General features: G+C 41.4%; 1 protein-coding gene across 7 annotated transcripts in view; it reads right to left on the minus strand.

The window, feature by feature from the left end:
- Positions 1 to 18,519, minus strand: part of LOC128756728 (uncharacterized) — an 86,355-nt gene that overhangs the window by 28,853 nt on the left and 38,983 nt on the right. For 6 of the 7 annotated variants that reach the window (XM_053861295.1, XM_053861294.1, XM_053861297.1 and 3 more), the window contains 8 exons: positions 16,383 to 16,557; positions 14,270 to 14,551; positions 14,114 to 14,201; positions 12,799 to 13,200; positions 11,418 to 11,474; positions 9,396 to 9,542; positions 5,371 to 5,559; positions 941 to 1,017 (listed from right to left, as the gene is read on the minus strand). In XM_053861295.1, the coding sequence (XP_053717270.1) occupies positions 941 to 1,017; positions 5,371 to 5,559; positions 9,396 to 9,542; positions 11,418 to 11,474; positions 12,799 to 13,200; positions 14,114 to 14,120 (879 nt within the window). In that variant the 5' untranslated portion in view covers positions 14,121 to 14,201; positions 14,270 to 14,551; positions 16,383 to 16,557. The remainder of the gene's footprint in view (positions 1 to 940; positions 1,018 to 5,370; positions 5,560 to 9,395; positions 9,543 to 11,417; positions 11,475 to 12,798; positions 13,201 to 14,113; positions 14,202 to 14,269; positions 14,552 to 16,382; positions 16,558 to 18,519) is intronic. The other variant, XM_053861296.1, reaches the window with a different exon arrangement.

The raw sequence follows: 18,519 nt of genomic DNA on the forward strand, positions 1-18,519 counted from the left end.
CAGGGACACACTGACCTAACAAATTCAAGTGTTTATATTCCAAACCGGTTATTGTCTAAATGTCTTGAAATCTACCAATCGTTTTCTGTCAAGGCCCTCGATGAAGGTCAAAGTGCATGTGTGGTGCAATTTTTAGCTGCGTTCTTACACAATCTATTTATTTTCTTTGTCGTATTAAAGTCATCTCCTCCCACTGCTTCAACAGTTGATCATCTCTCTTCATTATGAATAATCTAGGTGCGGGCTCTGTGCTTCAGTGAGGTGCATTATGCTAATTCTTATGAATACTACACTGAACACTCCAGCCCGTCATTGTAGTCGGGCATAATTGTGGGGGGCTTATGAGGCTCATTCATGCTTTTCAGGGGCTCTCTTGCTTATCCATCATAAAGGGGAGATTAATCTGAGATCACGTGGAGCACCTGCATCCATTCCACTGCAGCCCAGCATGCGCATGCCCTGTTCACCCCTTTGACCTCTCACCGCACAGCCCCTGTCTGAGCCTAATGGCAGTGCATCCTCTGAAAGAATCCCACCGCGTGGGTGTTTAGCAGAGCTGTCCCCCCACGACAAAGCAATGAGCCTGCCTGTGCTGGTACAGTCAGCCACGGCGACTCTTTTTTTTCCTGCAGCCCATGACTGATTAACCACACACCTGCTGCACGCCGCGTGCCCTCTGTTATATTGTGTCTCAATTATCAACAACAATTTGGCTGTCCTTGTTGGAATGACAGTTATAAATGCACCAGGACTTTATCAATGCTGCTCTTTGTCTGCTAGCAAGAGTGCGTGTGTGTGTGTGTGTGTGTGTGTGCCAAGTTTCAGGTTATTGTCCTGTAGTTGGAGCTGATTCTCCATCATCCCGTGTTTGTTCTGCACAGGCCCTAGCTATTGCTGTGATAGATGAACGCCGGGAGTAAAAAGGGATCTGGTCACTCACTGATTTGTGCTCTTGGACTTTCCCCACAAAGCTCCAGCTTTGAGCAGCACTGCGAGCAGCACTGGGCCTCAGGTCACCTGTAAAAATGAACAGGATGCATCAGCATCTGCGCACATACTTGTGGTGCTGGAAAGCATCACTGTTGTGTGCATCACAATCTCACATGGGTTGAAATGAAAAGCTCAAGCGCAATGCCAGCTGTGACAAAATGATTGTGTGAGGCCTTGAAACAACCAGGTTCATGTTTGGCCACTCATTAACAGGGGTTCATGGAAGAGCACTGAGGGGAGGCGGAACCATTTGAGGGTTCAGAGTTGACATCCAAATCATAGCAAATACTTACGGCGTAAAGGGTCTGACACATAAATTCAACCAAGACATTATTAGAAAGATGATCAATATTGTCATAAGTGAGTCAAAGGCCGGTGCCATCATTTGACTTTATCAGAGGAATCGATTTTGTAAACAAGCAGAGAACGAAAATTTGAAGAAGAGCAGGTTCATGCTCATGAGGGACCCCGATTTATTTGAGCCACATTGTTCTGGAAGTGATGACTCGAGCTTCAAGATCAGAGATGGATATTTTTGGAAAAAAAGTTGGATGACTGAGATCACACTCACATACTCTAGAGGGATAACTTTGAAGGCGGTGCCTCTTAGTTTGTAGTTTGGGTATGAAATTTTTTTTGTGGCACCACAAAAAAAAACCACTCACATCACAGCCCCAATTGTTTTGCCTGTCTGCTGTGTACACATATACCAAAGTCATTTCTGGGCCACAATGTTGCTGACCTTTGGATATGTTGATATCATCTTTACGTTTGAAACCTGTGGCTATGTGGCTAGTTTCATACCCGTTTTTGACAAACTTTTGCACCACAGTATAGTGGTGACTCCTCAAAACTGTTAGCAGTGTGATGATCATATTGGTTCCCATATTTTCGGAATGAGAAATGAATAACAGTTCTTTTTATAAATTTTTCTTTGTGAGGACATGATAAAACACACAAATCATTTGATAATGGTGCTTCATTCGACAACTCTATATGAAGTCCACGTTAATCTAAACATTTGCTTCACAGAAGGCACAACTTGGGAAAAAAAATCAATAAATAAAAGACGAACGTGCATACTGGTTTGACAATGACATTGTGACATAATATTTTGGTCGTAATGCCCAGGACTTGTTTGTAATTTTGTTCCAGCAGTTGCGGCCGCCTGAAGTTGTTGGCAGGCAGGTGTGTGTCTCTGCATTTGTGTACACAAGCGGTAGCCCCCGGCACCCTTGCACTTGCATTTATCTTTTGTACGCAGATATGCGTTTGAGCACAGATATGAACCATATTGTGTCCAATTATGGCGCCTAATCTCTCAGCAAATAATGGCAGAAATGGAGCAAGAAAACAGAGTGGAGCACCTGTCTGCAGGAGCGTGCCAGGTGCAAACACTGCCGCAGACACACACACACAAGACAGACATGCTTCCTGTAAAACTGATTTCTCACTTGTAAATATCAGCATGGACTATTATGTATTTTCATGTTTTCAAGTTTAATTTTCACGTTTGACTAGCAACCAGGTTAGAATTGTGAACAGTGTGCGTAAAATAAAAACTTTTTTTTTTAGTCTTTCCATTTACATACACACATACATACATACACACACACATAGTCTAGAAAAACAAGATAAAAAAATAGACAAAGAATTACATTAATAATCTTAAAATGCAATAAGATTGAACCTTCCATGCCAGGAAAAAAACAAACAAACGAAAAACATTGATATGAATAAGAACACACAATGATGAAAGTGCTCAGTACACAAAGCCATTGAAAAACCAACAGTTCATATTACAACGTCCATCTATAAAGTTCATCTTATGTAGCTGTACTGTACATTATGTTCCTAAACCAGTTCAGCTGGTTTGACCATACATTGGAAAGTAATTTGGGGGTATGGAAAGCTTGGTTTTATGGTTGTCTGCTTCACGTCTCAGTCTTAATAAAGTTAATCACTGTTGTTGTTGTTTTTTTGTATTGAATTATTTATTTATTTTTGTGTGACCAGGAGGTGTGTAACTGCTGTGTAAGAAAGACTACATTCACCTCATTAATTCAGATGTGCTCTGAAAGGTAAATCAAAATGATAAACGTGATGACAATGGTGAAAGTGGTGGAAGGAAAGTTTCCACTCACTTTAAAGTAAAATCCGAGCTGACCGCACTTTCATGAATAATATGTTTTTTTTTAGTTCACATTCTTGAAAGGCTTTTGGAAATGGCCTTTAAACAAACATATTGCAACTTGCAACTTTTCAAAATCTGAATCTGTTCAACCATTATAAGATTTTAAAAAAAATCAAGCTCAATGTAGAACAAGATGGACATGAATTTCAATTCCCTCATCCACTATAACCAGTGGACATAATGGCTGGAGAGGATGAAGACCTTGAAATGCAGGTTGATGTTGATAAAAACATGCATTTGGAAAAGCAGTCAGAAAGTCGTGGTTGAGCTTGACTCAAAAAGGTTTGGCGGCAGACAGGTATAGTAACCATTAATGCTCATTGCTGTGTGCAGCAACCTCAGATGATGGTCTTCCATTGACTAAGCTGGAAGAACAAGCAATCTCATATTCCATGCAATGACACCTGCCTTGCTCGCGCAGGCGATTTAGCAGGAAATATCTCTCTTAAACCCCAGTTAATGTTTCTTAGGAAACAGCTGTGAGCATGTGAGTCACGTCTGTACTGCACGAGGGAAAACAAAAACAAAGAAACAAACAAGAAAAGGGATAAAAAACAAAACAAAACACATTTACTTAGTCAAATAACACCGCCGTCAATGTTCATTATTGCCATCCAATTTGGTTTTCAGAGCTTGCTGACAAACTTTGGTGGACTATGAATTTGTGACACATTGTGTAACATCATGACCGATTTTGAGTGGAAACAAACACAATGAAAAAACATGGCCCTCACATCTCCATTAAAAAGCTGATCTGAATCTTCCTGATGAGGCCTGACAACTGTTGTTGATATTTTGTTTTGTATATTGGCAACACAATAATGTATGTGAATATGCTCCTGCCCATTTTGTTAATATCTTAACTGAGACTCAAACATGTATCCACCACTCTAGTTTACTGATTCTTGGTCTGTGATGCTCATCTTTTTCTGAAATATCATCATCAACTCATCAGCAATTCAGCGTCTCTAGATGTCTCAGTCGGACTTTCCCGGTTAATGATCCACTCCAGCACTTTGATCTTTATTAATATAGAGCTTTCGGATGTCTCAATAAACCTTTCCTCTGGACGGCCAAGCCTTCAGTTTAGTGCTCGCGGCAAGTCTTGAAGATTGCATCGCACTTCAGCGAATAAATAGTCTGAGGGCCGACAGCCCTTTCGTCCCTGTCATGTTCTCCCCTCCTGTTCATGTGTGTTTTCTTTACAAAGACAAACACCTGTCGCACTGCTCCCTGCCATTAAAGTGACGGTTTTGACTTATCAAACGATCTCGTACAAACTGCCGAGAATATTTGTCAGAGCACTTTTACACTGAGTAAACTGAGATTGCCTTTCAGTCACACATCAATCCGGCAGTATTGAAAACAAAGACTGATTCTTTAGTGAGAACATTTCAAAGCATTTTAATACTTTAATAATCTGTCAACAACTATAACGCTATTGCACGTTTAGGTTTCCAGCGACTCTTCTTCAACCAGTAATGGCTGCCTAGTTGTTGAAGAGTTTCTTAACCCAGAGAAGAAAATCTGTTCCGGATTTTCCATGACTTGAATAAGTTGATGATTAACCTTGGGCAGCAGCCTCACAGCAGATGGAATCTTTGCTGTGTGGCTCTGGTATAGACTCCTGATACCTACGTGGTTCGCTCCCACACAGCAAAAACGTCTCAGGCCTGCCTGGTGAATGGTTAGGACTGCTGTTTAAAAACTATATCATTTTTGTGTAATGAAATACGTATACAATTATATATCCAAATTTGAAAAAAATGTCAGACCCAAAAACTATAAGTCCACTTTAATGTCACCGCACAAATAACAAAAAGCACAAAGCGACAAAGATCATCAAATATAATGGAAGAATCTTCTGTTCCGGGAAAAATAAATAAAAGTAAGGGACAGAAATATTAATAATTGTTCTTCTCTCTGCTCATTTCAGAGCTCCATACAATGTGATGCAAACTGCGAATCATCAAATATATTTCATAAATTCCATATCTGTGCTTGACTCTTGTATGCATCACTCAAATGAAGTTGGAACTTCACACTTCATGATGACTGTTGCATGAAAGTTTTTTTTTTGAAGAGGAGTCACCCATACATTCTATACCAGTACTCTCTTATGCAAAACAGCTGAAGTGGTTTTCCAGTTAAATACAAACCGTCACCACCATGTTTGTCAGCCTTACCTGCTGAGGTGAACTCCAAATGATCACACGTGGACTCCTCCACCAACGGGAAATCTTCATCAAAGCCAAGAGGACTTTGCAGGGTCACGGGCTGCACTCTGTTAAGGAGGAGTAGCTGCACGCGGGACAGCGATCCCAGATTTCCCGAGTCACAGCCGACAGTCAGCGCCGCTAGTCCAGTTGTCAGCTCTGTGAGAGGGATGACATAACAGTTAATGTCACAAGACTGAATTTACTTCTTCAACTTCTACCCTCTATCCATCACTCACATTGGTTCATACAGTATTTTCATATACATTTTATTTATCTCAAAATAAGTCTTGGAGTTTGGAAGGTATTGACAACAGAATCATTAATCATCATGACATACAGTGTTTATTGAATTATATTTGCAATTCAAATTGTAATTTCTTCCGTGGTTTTGCTCTGACCACATGAGAGCCACATATTAGAGGTAAAGGGCTGCATTTGAACCCCGGGCCACACTCAGTCCAAGTCTAATTGAGTTTTTTTACTTGGTATTTAACACTCTGCTACTTAAGAAATAAGTCATTTGATCACCAATCTCTCATTTGCATTTAAAAAATATTTGACGTCAACTTAGATGGACATTATTGGCAACAAGCACACTTTATATCTACTTATTTAATGTACTGATTCGACTCTTTTGTAAGTTTGAATCAACAGGTTTCTGTACATTTCAGATACAAAAAATACCGGTAATAGATGCAGGGGAACCAATTGGGATATGATCTTTATTGAACCACTTGTTGAAATGAATTGTGATGTTGACTCAGCCACACAGAAAGCAAACCTTTCTCTTAAGTGAAAACCCCCACCCTCCTCTTCCGCCCCCGGGCTTCTATCGTCACACCCAATTAAAAGCGGATCAGTGACAGTGTGGCTTGGTGCCCATGCAAATCCTCTACCCACGCTAGGAGGGTGTGGAGCAGGAATTTTTGTCCACCAGGATTTCGCATACACACCATCTCCTGCAAAATCCCCCAAAAGTTCCAAAAGGCTTTCCACTTTCATTAAAAAAGCTTTCTTTGACAGGAAGTTTTCAGTCCTTGAAAACTGATTGACCATGTCCACTTTCTCACACGCTCACACTCATTGTTTGTCGGTTGAAAACACATGTGGGTGTCTAGTGTGTGGCTTGGTAAAGAAATCCCTCAGGTAGAGGAAAAAAAAAAAGGAACTGTTGCTGATTCATTAGGAAATCGTTGAGAGGAAATCCCAGGGATAACTAGCGGCGTAACACAATGTGGTGACACACACTTTCACTTGTATCAGGTATTAGTACATTGTTAACCAAAAGTAACAAGACGGAAACCTATTAGACATTCTTTTGAGTTATAAACCTTACGATTCTGCTGTCAGGCATAATAAAAAAACATCCTGAATGTTACCTGAAACATGCTACTTTGCATCATTCCATCCAACAATTCATCCATAATTCAGCAAACTTTATCAACAAACAAACAAACAGTCTGAAAAGAGAATGTCAAAACCGAAGCCATTTACCATTCTCTGGCGATAAAATGGGCAGACATTAAGATGTACAGATAAAGGCACAACAAGACACAAATGTTTGGAAATACAGTGTGATTTGTTTATAGTGTTATGGCAGGACAAACTGTGTTGACACCCTTAACCTCTTAGGTCTCCCGTCTACATATGCGCAGAAAACATTTTTGTCTTTCACTGCCATGATACTTAGTGTTTCAAAATGGTGATCAACAGGCCACTTTTAGGGACATTGCCTGACTCATCTTGTAGCGAGACAAAAACATCAGAGCCATTTCAATGACAAAAAAGAAGGGAACAAGGCAAGCACATAAGAAGACACAAGACTCGTTCACCCGCTCCAGAATGAAAACAGAACTGATAGATAGAACATCCTGTTCAAGACTTGAGAATGGATCTAGTTTACACTCAATATGTATAATAAAGCCACCAGCTTCATATGACATGGAAAGCTGAGTTTTTAAGTTGTAACAGAATTGTAATTGATAAGCGTAGTGAATAATAACTGTCCACAAAGAAGGTCATTCTTCTTTGCAAAAACATGACAGAGTTCAATTATTACTCCTTATAAGTTATTCCTCGCTCAAATTGCAAAACGCAAAACTTGAGAAAATGTCTGAAGAGATTAAATGTTTTTTTTATACTTATCTCCACCTACCGTACAATGTCTTTTTTTTACATTGAGATTGTTTGTATATTTCTATTTTGAAATCTTACTCTACTCTCTATATATCTCTTCTCTTCTTTCACCCCCTCTAATAATCTCTTGTACATTTTGTGTAATCACAATAAAGGCATCCAGTTGAATTCATTTCATTATTGTTGCCAATAGCTTAAGATAGCTATATATGCTATAATCTATAAGAAAAGGTTAGTTTTTGATTTCCTGCCGTAAGACTAAAAACTGACGTCAGCTCCCACTGTGCAGCGTGAGATCCAGAGCAAGGGCCATGTTAAAATGTTTCAATAAACGGGGGAATTAAGTCAATTCTGGATACCTTCTGAACATGTTTGATAACATTAGTTTACTGTGGGCAAATGCCATGGGTCACAGCTGCAACAGACATCATGGACCATAAAACCAACAAAGACACACATTAAACAACAAAGACGTAGACAAAGCGACGACATACTAAAAACACAAAGCTGAACCACATTGCTTATTTAAAGTGAGTCAATAAATTATAGTAAAATAAATGGTAACCATAAGTCTCATCAGTTTACTATTGTACCTGGGCAGGAAGAGTCAATGAAGTCGCTCCTTCATGCAGTGAGTTGCAGGAAATATTTCTCCACGGTTTCCATTTTGTTTCAAAAATGACTTTGTTCCAAATATAAAATAAAATGAATGTCATGAAAATAGAAAATAAATGTAATCAAAATTTGGGATGGGACTTCAAGATATACATTCTGGTTAATTGGTCAAGTACAAAAATTATTACTGTGATTAATCCAAAACAACATTTTTCAGCACCAATTCCAGGTGAACAGATGGAGGGAATAATACATTTAATTCATACACGTCATGACAGCACTCATCAGATCATCTTGAGGATGAACTTTTCTTCATCAAAAACAGGATCAAATCAAAATTGACAAAAATTAAACAGTGAAACAGGACAGAAAATTAGTTGTGATATAAGCATTCGCCACATTGACGCCATTATTTTTACAAAAAAATACAAAAAATAATAACTTGTCTGTTTTGCGTTTTGAAAATTTTTTGCTTGTGGAAGAATTAATGATTGTTAAAGAAGTGAAATTATATTTGCGTCTCTGATCATGCTGCTTCTGAGCAAAATGGAGTTTTTTGCCCACCAGATAAAAATCAGGTCAGGGTTTATACTCACATTTACTCAACGCTTTGACAAGATTTTATCTCACACTGGTTGCTGTGGCAGCGGCCACCCTGTTCCCCCCTGCATCCTCGGGCAAAGGTCACCAGGGTCAGACAGAGGTTCGGGTCAAGCAAGCAGGTTAAACACCTTGTCAGGGATTAGCGGCTATGGCAGAGGTCGAAGAAGTCTTCATTGGCCAACGTCTTACTGACCAACCTCAGGGACAGACGCATTCACACACTGTCTCGCAGAGACATGCACACACACATCTCATTTACTGGGCTTTTGTTGCCCAACACAGACTCACACAAAGACCTGACACGGTGAGTGCTCAGATAAGACCATCCACAACACAAGTCACAGAGGAAACAAGGCTTACTAGGACGTGACTGGGAGGCACACAGAGGTGGCAACAACAACAAACAAACCTTTAGTAAAAAGACAACTGGGGAATATATATTACTAATATATTATCATAATATATTATTAATATACATATATATATTATTTAGACTTAAATGGTCATTATATAAGGTCTTGAACTGTGAGGTTGAATTTAACACTGTAGAATTCACCCTACAACTTATTTAGATATAGACAAAATGTGCGACCCACAAATTGTTATCTTTAAACAAACAATTTTAAGGGTGTATTTACCTGAATTTGGGGAAGGACTATATGAGCAGTCACACCACTCCTCCTGTGAGAGACAGGAAGTCGATGGAGGAGCAACGGCCTCCAATTCCTCAAACACATGGGACTCACTGGAGCCGAGCTCAGAGATCGCCGTCGAGCTCCAACGTCCTGAAGAAGTCCAGTGGAAACAGATTATGAAGATAACCACAACAATATAGGTGTTTTCAGTGATCCAGATTACAATTTGGGGTTTTGAGAAACACTGAGCCAGATATGCCTTGGCATGTACTGTATAAATATGGTACTAAAATAATCAAACAGACATTTGACATACAACAACAAAAACAACATTACATACCTGTGAAACATTGACAAAAATGTTGGGTTCTGGGTAATTTTGGACACACTGTAATAATTGCACTTCAATTATGCATCACCATCTGCATAGAATAGTTATGAAGTGAAGTGAAGTGAATTAAAATAATGGCATATTATCTGGTCTCAAATCGAACATACACATTCTGTTTCTTATTCCAACACTTGACCAACACCGAGCTTTATCAGGATTCAGATCTCAGCTATTTGTAGAGTTGGTTTAAGTCAAATCCAGGCACTTCCAGGTTTTACACTCTAAAAAGCAGACAAGCCTCACAACAATCCACTCCCAGACCTCCATCAGTGAAGTGCCTCAGGTGAGGTATGAGAGTCTGAGCTCAAGTGGACCTCCGGGCTCAAGGTGTCTCGTCTCATGTCAATAAACACATCACTCAAAATATCCTCCATTCAGCTCTCATTTCCACAGACCTCACCCGAGCAGCCAAACCGTTAATGACCAATTACTTTACTAATCTCAAACTATCAAGATAAAACTTCCTCTCTGCCTGGTTTAGAAATCTTGAGATTAGTGAGTGAAACATTGCTACTGACTGGTTGGTTTTGTCACTCTCCTGAAAAGGGCTTTTCTCACATTGAAAATGCAGTGCAGCTCAGACCGGACAAAAGAATAACATATACAAAGGTTACAAAGGGGAAACGGCAAACTCAGCTTCTTGGCCAAGCATCGACGTGCACACGTATCCTCCGACACACAGTCAAGTATGTGAACACACACCACTGCGCTATTGTGCACTTGAGCAGCTTCACGCTCTACTCAGAGAAACAATGGAGGGACTTGACTTGACACTTCAAAGCATATTGCTGCTGTCAGTCTTCAGCGCCGAGGGCTGAGTCAGGCTCCATTTTCTAGAGAGGTTAAGGGTGGTGCGGGGCGTGTGTGAGTTTGATATGGTAGAGTGCGAGGTAGTGAAGGACTTCTCTGTGTGCTGGTGGCCCTGGTTTTCGACTCAGTGCCAGGGCTGAAAGGCATGGAGTGGAAAGGGTAGGAGAGTGCCCCATTGCATTGTTGAAGACAGTTACAGTCTGCTGACAGTGCTGAAAACAGGTCAGGGAGGGTTCAAACCTCTGGATTGTATGGGATCTGAGAAAACCATGTTGGAGGTCAACAAGAGCTCAGGGGGATGAAAAGTCTCCATTAACTCCAGTAGCCTGACTGTACATCAGGGCTGCACACCAAATGTCCATCAATGTGACTGGCGTACAGTCACAAAATGGGCTTCATTTGGAACAGAACTGTTCTACAGTGGAGTTTTTAGATTTTTGGACGTTTTCATAAAGAACGTCTAGTCTCTGTTAGGTAGAATTTCAGTGCCACTTTGAAGACACGTGACTCTTCTTGACTAACAGTAACTCAGAGAGCGTCAGTCTGTGACAATATCTCTTCCCATTGGTTTGGTATGTGAATCCCACATCACAAAACCTGAAGCACTTACTTCCAGTTTGGCTTAGAAAAGAGGTCAGTTAAATTAAAATCATTTTTACCATGTATTTTTTTATATTTGGGTATGAGACTTTGGTCCCAAGTTGAGAATTTATGCCTCATAAATGCAGTCAGAAATATCAACCTTTTTGACCTTTAATACCTTGACTGGAAAGAACCAAAAAAAAAAACAACAACAACCAACTTTCCAGCACAAAGGGCCTTACCGTCTTCACTGTTGTGAAAGCTGCCTTGTCTTTTTGAAGAAATCACTTCAGAGGGCTCTGTGTAGAATAAAAAATGATTAGGATCACATGAACCAGTAATAAAGAAATTACTTCTAAATGTACTATAAATATTAAGTAAACTGGTCATTGTTTTTGCAGTGAACAATGTGCTGCTGCTACTAGTCCTAATTGCTGCGGCAATAATGGTTATTTATTGGAATAACTTTCTACAGCTAGTATACAATAAATGAAGATATCTTTCATTTTCCTCTTTGGCTGCATTTGTCATAAAAAAATGCACAGTTTTCTCACATTTTGTTTAAAAATAAATGGTGCAAATTACCTCCTGAAAATTAAAATAAATGTTGAATAATAATCAATAATCCATTTGTCTGATATCACTTTTTAAAACCATTTCCTCCAAATACACTGATGTGCCACATTTCTCAGCCTTGCTTGGCTCCTTCAAAGGAAAGTGTCCTCGAGAACAATGTTGTCACACCTGATGGAAATGACAACTGTAGCTGGAGAAAAATAAAAGCAAAGTTGTAATAAACTTGACTCTTTTAAGCTATACACGCCGCCACACTGTGCTCCAGTCGCCTCCATCTGCAGGGAGATAAATGAAACAGTGACACTTGCTCACTGTCTGGCATCAAGGGAACAGCGTGCGATAATACAGCGCGCGCCCCACGCAGCACGGCTGCACACAGAGAACAGTGGACGTCTCTGATCGAGGAGAGAAAATCCCTTCACAATTTCCACATTGTTTTGCTTTCTTTCATAAGGTTCCTGAAGTGTCAGATGTCAGTGGCCCGGCTCTTTATCTCCATTCGGAACGGTAAATTAGTGGCCGCAGGATAGCTTCAGAGGTATTCTGTTGTGACGGGAGCCCTTAGTATTTGGCCGTCAGCGAACGGCGGTCAGTGTGGATTTATGACCATCAGCAACACGTCCCCCTCTCATAGCCAAGATAATAGTGAAGGCATGGGGGAGACTAGCTCGGGAGGCACTGCACACGAGGTAGGGACCCCGTCATCTATTGTTGGGGCCTCATGCCTTTGAGTAGGGAATCAAACGGTACCAGCTTTTCATCAAAAGCCCTTCTTCCTATTGGTGATTTAGAAGAAAAAGAAAAGCTTTCTGTGTTATTTATTATTAGGAGGGAGGAGGTGACATGGCTTTTACAATGTGTTGTGATGGGGGCAGGAACATGCAAGCCCCTGACTGTGCCAGCAGGCTTTGATTTCTCAGAGTCTGGAATCATCTCTTTGTTTCCGAGTGGATGTCCAGCCATGTCCAGGACAATCAGAGTTTAAGCGTGTGGGAGTGGAGCAGAGAAGAGGCTGTGAACACACCATATGTGAGCTTGTTTTTTCACCTTTGACTGGCGAGATGGGAGGCAACACAGGCCACTGATGAGCCTTCAGCTGACTGACTGAAGGAGCAGCCGTCACTTTTCCTGACCGGTAAGTGGAGGCTTGTGGACTTGGGCAGGGTGATGTGATGGAGGGGACAGCCAGAACAGCGCCACCCCTGGGCACTCCATGAAGCTGGCCTTCTTCTTCTGGTTTTGCTCTTTCACATCTGGTACCGCGGAAGATGTTTGATGAAATGGGAGGCAGCTGCACCTGGATTTGACTTTGAGGACGATTATCGCTTGGTGAAGATGTGTTCGACTGGTGTTGGTCGCGGTTTGTGGAATATCCGGGACTCGATGATGTTTGTCTGGGCAGGGATGACGAGAGGCCAACACCTCGTTTCTCATCTTCACTATTGACAGCTGCAAAAAAACAGATGGGAGAATGCATGGGTGATATGTTCTTTCTGTCCACCAATACAAGCAGTGGGTATTATAATATCTGAGGGTGCTTTCACACTTCAATCATGACCTGGAACAAACTCTGTCCTGCTCAAAAATCCAGACATGAGTCCGGCTGGAGAAGTGGATATCAGCAGGGACAGCAAAATTTGGTCTATGGCACCTCGACTCAAGATCAGGATCAAGTTGTCTCATCGTCATTTGGGAAGAAGTCAACAATAAAACAAAAGACAATATAACATCGAAGTTTTCAGCTACATCAACAGTGTTTTTTTTTGTCAGTTGTCACCAGTCATTTGGTTTTTATAGACAGCAACACCAGCCAGGTTCGATCCCTCCTTGTATCTTGACATTTCACAGCAGATGATTAACATATATGACCAGCTCATTCTCAGTCAAAGGGCTTTTCAAATGATTTGACCAGGATCTAAACAGAATCTGTGAATCCATCTGCGCTAAAGCTGTTGTCACTGGGGTTTGCCACAAATTGGAACAACTTTATCTTGTGTAAGGGCTCTATAACAATAATGAAGACAAGCATATTAACTGAGGGAGGGAGAAACACACCATTCCTCAAATCAGTGTCTCAGTCTAAATAAACGTGGTTTAAATATTGAAGAAGAAAAGACGACACGACACAATAGAATAATAGGGTTTTTGAGTCACAAATTTTCAAGGGATTCAGGGATTATTGGGGTATTTTTTGGCATCCTTTTCTCTCTTCCTGCTTCAACTAGCACTTTTTAAGCATACCATAGCAATAATAATAATAATTACTTAATGGACGCTCTCGACATGTGATGCTTAAATGCACATCGAGGCTTTACATGGTGGCTGGAGGAAGAAAAGAGACTTTAAGTGAGTTAGAATTTACCAGACATGCTGCTTCTCCTGCCGCTGGCCAGGTTGGTGTTCTGGCTGAAGAGGCTGGACGTGGGACGACTGAAGTCAGAGAAGGACCGCTGCGAGACAGTGGAGGTTGGCGACTTGTAGCCGTCAGACATATCGTGGCTGAAATTCAGCTTCCAACCTGGTTCAACTGACTGCCTGAGCCCCACTGCTGCAGGTAGGGTCACCGACTCTTGATCTTCATCCAACACTTCAGAAGGAGTGGGAGGAAAAGAGTCTGATAGAGATGCTTGGCAAAGGTTGGTGTTGTTTTGATCTGAACGTGGTGACTTTCGATGATACTGTGTTTTAGTAGGGGAGGCAGGAGGCAGGTGACCAGACATCACAGTGGATTGTTCTCCATTGACAAATATCATTTTCTCTTCATCATTTCTTCTTCTATCCATGTCCATTGCAAAATATCCTATATAAAAAAGCACAGACAATAAAAGTCACTTTTGGATGATGAGTGTTCGATACCCTAATCAAGTCTCATCAAGAAGCACTACAGTTGACATTGTGGAGCTCATCCTCCTGGATCTAAGACAGGAGATGAACTTGGCTCTTGAGGAAGTCACAAATAATAGACCCTGGCACTGTGCTGCAACCATCTCACGAGGGGTTAATTCGGAGGATCATTGACTCCCAACAGAAAATGATCCTATATGCTGTCCACCGCTTTGCGGCTTCTCTGCCTTCCAGGCAATGTCTGCGTGAGAAACAGAACATCTTCCTACAAAAGGTGCAGCCACTTCTCCAGCACAGCTAAAGAAAACTCACATAGGGCTCGCATACATTGAGTCTGCTTAAGAACCTATTTTGGATATGTTTGAAAAAACAAATGCACTTTTTTATTTTTAATCTTATATAGGCACTCACTCACCAAAATGTGTCACACATTTCTCGCGCCTTCTCTTTCTCCCACTTGTGAAGCAAACACTTGCCTCCCTGCTGGGTGGGTTGCTTCTCTAACAAAGGCAATAAGCAGTCACCCCACTTGAGCAGCTGCTGGTTTCTCAACTCAAAATCTACAATGGTTGCTTGGCACGATGACATGCATATGCTTTAATGCGAGTAGAAAACATTAGGATCTCTCACAGATATATTTTAGAAATAGATTGAGTTTCAGCCCATCAAAAGAAGCATGACTATTCCACCCCAATAAAATCACATTGAAGCGTAACTGGCAATGCAGGAGCCTAAAAAACAAACTGAGATAATGACAGACAGGAGGTCAGTGCACATTTGCTTTTTTGTTTTCCACCGTTGACTACTCCAATTGAATGTGCCTTTTCTTTCCACCAGAGCATAGCACTGGAGGACCAACGTGAATTCAGATTTTTACCTAGATTAATATCATAAACAATATATTAAACATCCTAATAACACAAATACCAAATTATAAATTTTGTAAGTTGTCACATCCTCCAAAAATGCAATTCAGTTCTCAACCAATTCTTGCTTTCTTAGCCAAACACTCAGACCTTCTATTCATCATGGATTCAGTCTTAATCATTGGTCTGCTTCCCGTTTTACAATTGCCCCTGGGAGTGTGACGGGGTGCGAGGGGGAGCCGGACAATCTGCTCTGTTTCCTGGGGTCTGCCACCACAAGGAGTCAGCACAGGAGCATAAAGAGAACACACAGGAGAGCACATTTCTGCACTGCTCCTAACACAATGTGCTGTCATGCCCATCTGTTGCACACGCACCATGGCAGTGAACGTGAACTTGTGTGCGTGTTCATATGAATGACATGTGTCAGGGCGCAGACCCACAGCGCCGTTTCTTCTCATGGAGGGTTAGAGATGATTGTGAGGAGGCAGACTACCATATGGTGGGATAATTAGTATTTGGATCTAGGGGTGAGAAATGTCCCCCCCTTTCGCTATCACTCACACCCGCACACACACACACACACACACTGAATGTAGCCCCCTGCTGAAAAGCTGAGGTGAGCTGCAGGAAAAATGCCTTCACATCAGAGGAGAGCCCTGAAAGGAGCCACAGGTCTCCCTGCTTCAGCCTTTCACTCTCACCAGAGTTCTACCAGGAGGGCGGCGCTGTAGGCACTTCCTTACAGGACAACGCCATCACAGCAGGAGATTAAGAGCAAACGACGGGCTTGGTGGCATTTCCCTCAGGAGGGGGAACGACATAAAAACATTTTTAATGAGAGGAGTCAAAAGAGTCAGCGCCCCCTTCTGACATCACAGATGAAGTGAAAGCAACAGGTGTTGTGTTATTGAGTCTCACCCTCAAGTGTTTGGGGTTTCCGATAGAGTGTGTTCCTTGATTTGATCTGAGGAGGAGGGTTCAGTCTGGACCTTGGGGCCAGGCAACAAGGAGGCGTGTGGCTGCCATGATGGGCTTTCATGTGAGACAGGAACCGTGGACACAAGGAAGGGGGGTGAGGTGGACTCACATGTTTCTGGGGGAAAGAAATATCATATCATATCACATAAACACAGCAATAAAGTCAAATTAGCGAGCGAAGTGGCTCAAATGAGTCATTGTAGGAAATTAGGAATACAAAAGTCCCAGGTTCTTGTTCATAACAACATTTCAGACTGAACCTCTGACTTGGCCTGAGAGAGGTGGTGAAATAGAATCGAAATACATATAATGAAGCTTTATTTGTATAGCACTTCTTGAATGCTGTTCACAAAAGTCTTTCATATATGCCAACAATTAATAGTGTTTTGTGCCATGTATAGACACATACATACATATATTTACATGAAATCAAATTTCTGCATACTTACTACATGGAATTAATCAAAACCTAAAGGATGAAAACACAAATATTGTGCTGGCAGTGCAGTAGAGTGGCTAGTGCTGCAGCTTGACAGCAAGGTCATTGGTTCAACTGCAGCTGGAGGCAGCCCATGGGTTGGACTGAATCTGCATGCTATATGTGTGGATCTTAAATATTCTCCCTGTGCTTTGGCACTCTGGCTTGCAGATAGCTGAATTCAAAATCCAAGAGAGCCAAACTTTTGACTCAATTTTGAATAAGGATTTTAACAAAAAAAAGCACCAAAATGTGTCTGTCAGATTATTATGTCAAGCACTGTTGAAAAACAATATTTAAGATGCTTTAAAGGTATTTTACTAAGTGAAGACATTAAACTAAAATATTTTATTGGAGTGTCTGGAGATTAATTTGATCATTTTTTTTTATTTATCAATTTAATTCAAGAGAGAAATTTTAACTATAACTTATCAAAAGTAATGTTTTTTTTTTTTTATATGTCGTCGCCGGTTCCAAGTACAGTACGACTGAGGCTTCTGGATAAAGCGCCCGCATTTGAGGTGCAATGAAGCAAGACCTCTACACTGCCCTCTTGTGTCGAAAGAAGAAAGAAAACAGAAAAGACAGCTCAGCAACCATCAGCAGTGGCCCTTTCTTGCCTTCTTTAAATGACGAAACACCGGGCTAAGATTAATCTCATGATGAGAACTTTGTTGGGTGCAAACAAGAGTAGACAACTGTGTCAACAAGTGAAAGCACACTTTTCCTCTTGGGCCAGCACACACACACACACACACACACACACACACACACACACACACACACACACACACACACACACACACACACACACACACACACACACACGTGTGTGTACATGTTTGTACCTCTTTCCTTGTGGGGACATCTCATAGCATAATGCCTTCCCCAGCCTCTCACCCTAAACCTAACCCTCCAAAACAAATGGCAAACCTTTATTATAGTGACCCAAACATGTCATCACGATGCTAAATGTCCTCACAAGTATAGCCATACAAGTACACACGCAGATAATCAGGCTTGGATCCGATCACCTACAGTTCTCTCCCAAATAATACAATATTGTGCAGATTTCTGTCTGGACACAAAGCTGCGCCACTATAGCGGGGGTGACAAAATTGGGGAGTAAGTTGGGGTCACTGTCTGTGACTCACACAGGGAGGACCAGATTTTAAATCCCTGCACCATCTCCACTGATTCCCTCCTCTCAGATCTTAAGGCTTTAAAGATTTCCATTCTTGAGATGTAAAGAGGGAGAAATGAGGTAGAAAGAGTCTGTGGAGAGCTGGCAACAGCCCTTCTCCCCTGCGGCCTCCTCATTACCTGTCACTCCGGACCATGTAAAAGCAGAGCCAGGCTTTGTGAGACTAGACTTTGAGAGCATCGACAAACCCGTGACCTTCTGTGGAGCATGATTGGGCTTGTACTCGGCACACAGGCCTTTGTGAAGGCCCGCACATAATTATATACTACATGTGCAGCAAGCAGATGTTTACACTTTCACACATGAAACATCACTTCTACTCGGTGCTTCAGGTTTACTTCAGAAACACCAAGATCTGGATTCCACTTTTTATCTGCTGTTCCATTGCATTGCTT

This window comes from Synchiropus splendidus, chromosome 4, assembly GCF_027744825.2.
Source record: "Synchiropus splendidus isolate RoL2022-P1 chromosome 4, RoL_Sspl_1.0, whole genome shotgun sequence".
Taxonomy (NCBI): domain Eukaryota; kingdom Metazoa; phylum Chordata; class Actinopteri; order Syngnathiformes; family Callionymidae; genus Synchiropus; species Synchiropus splendidus.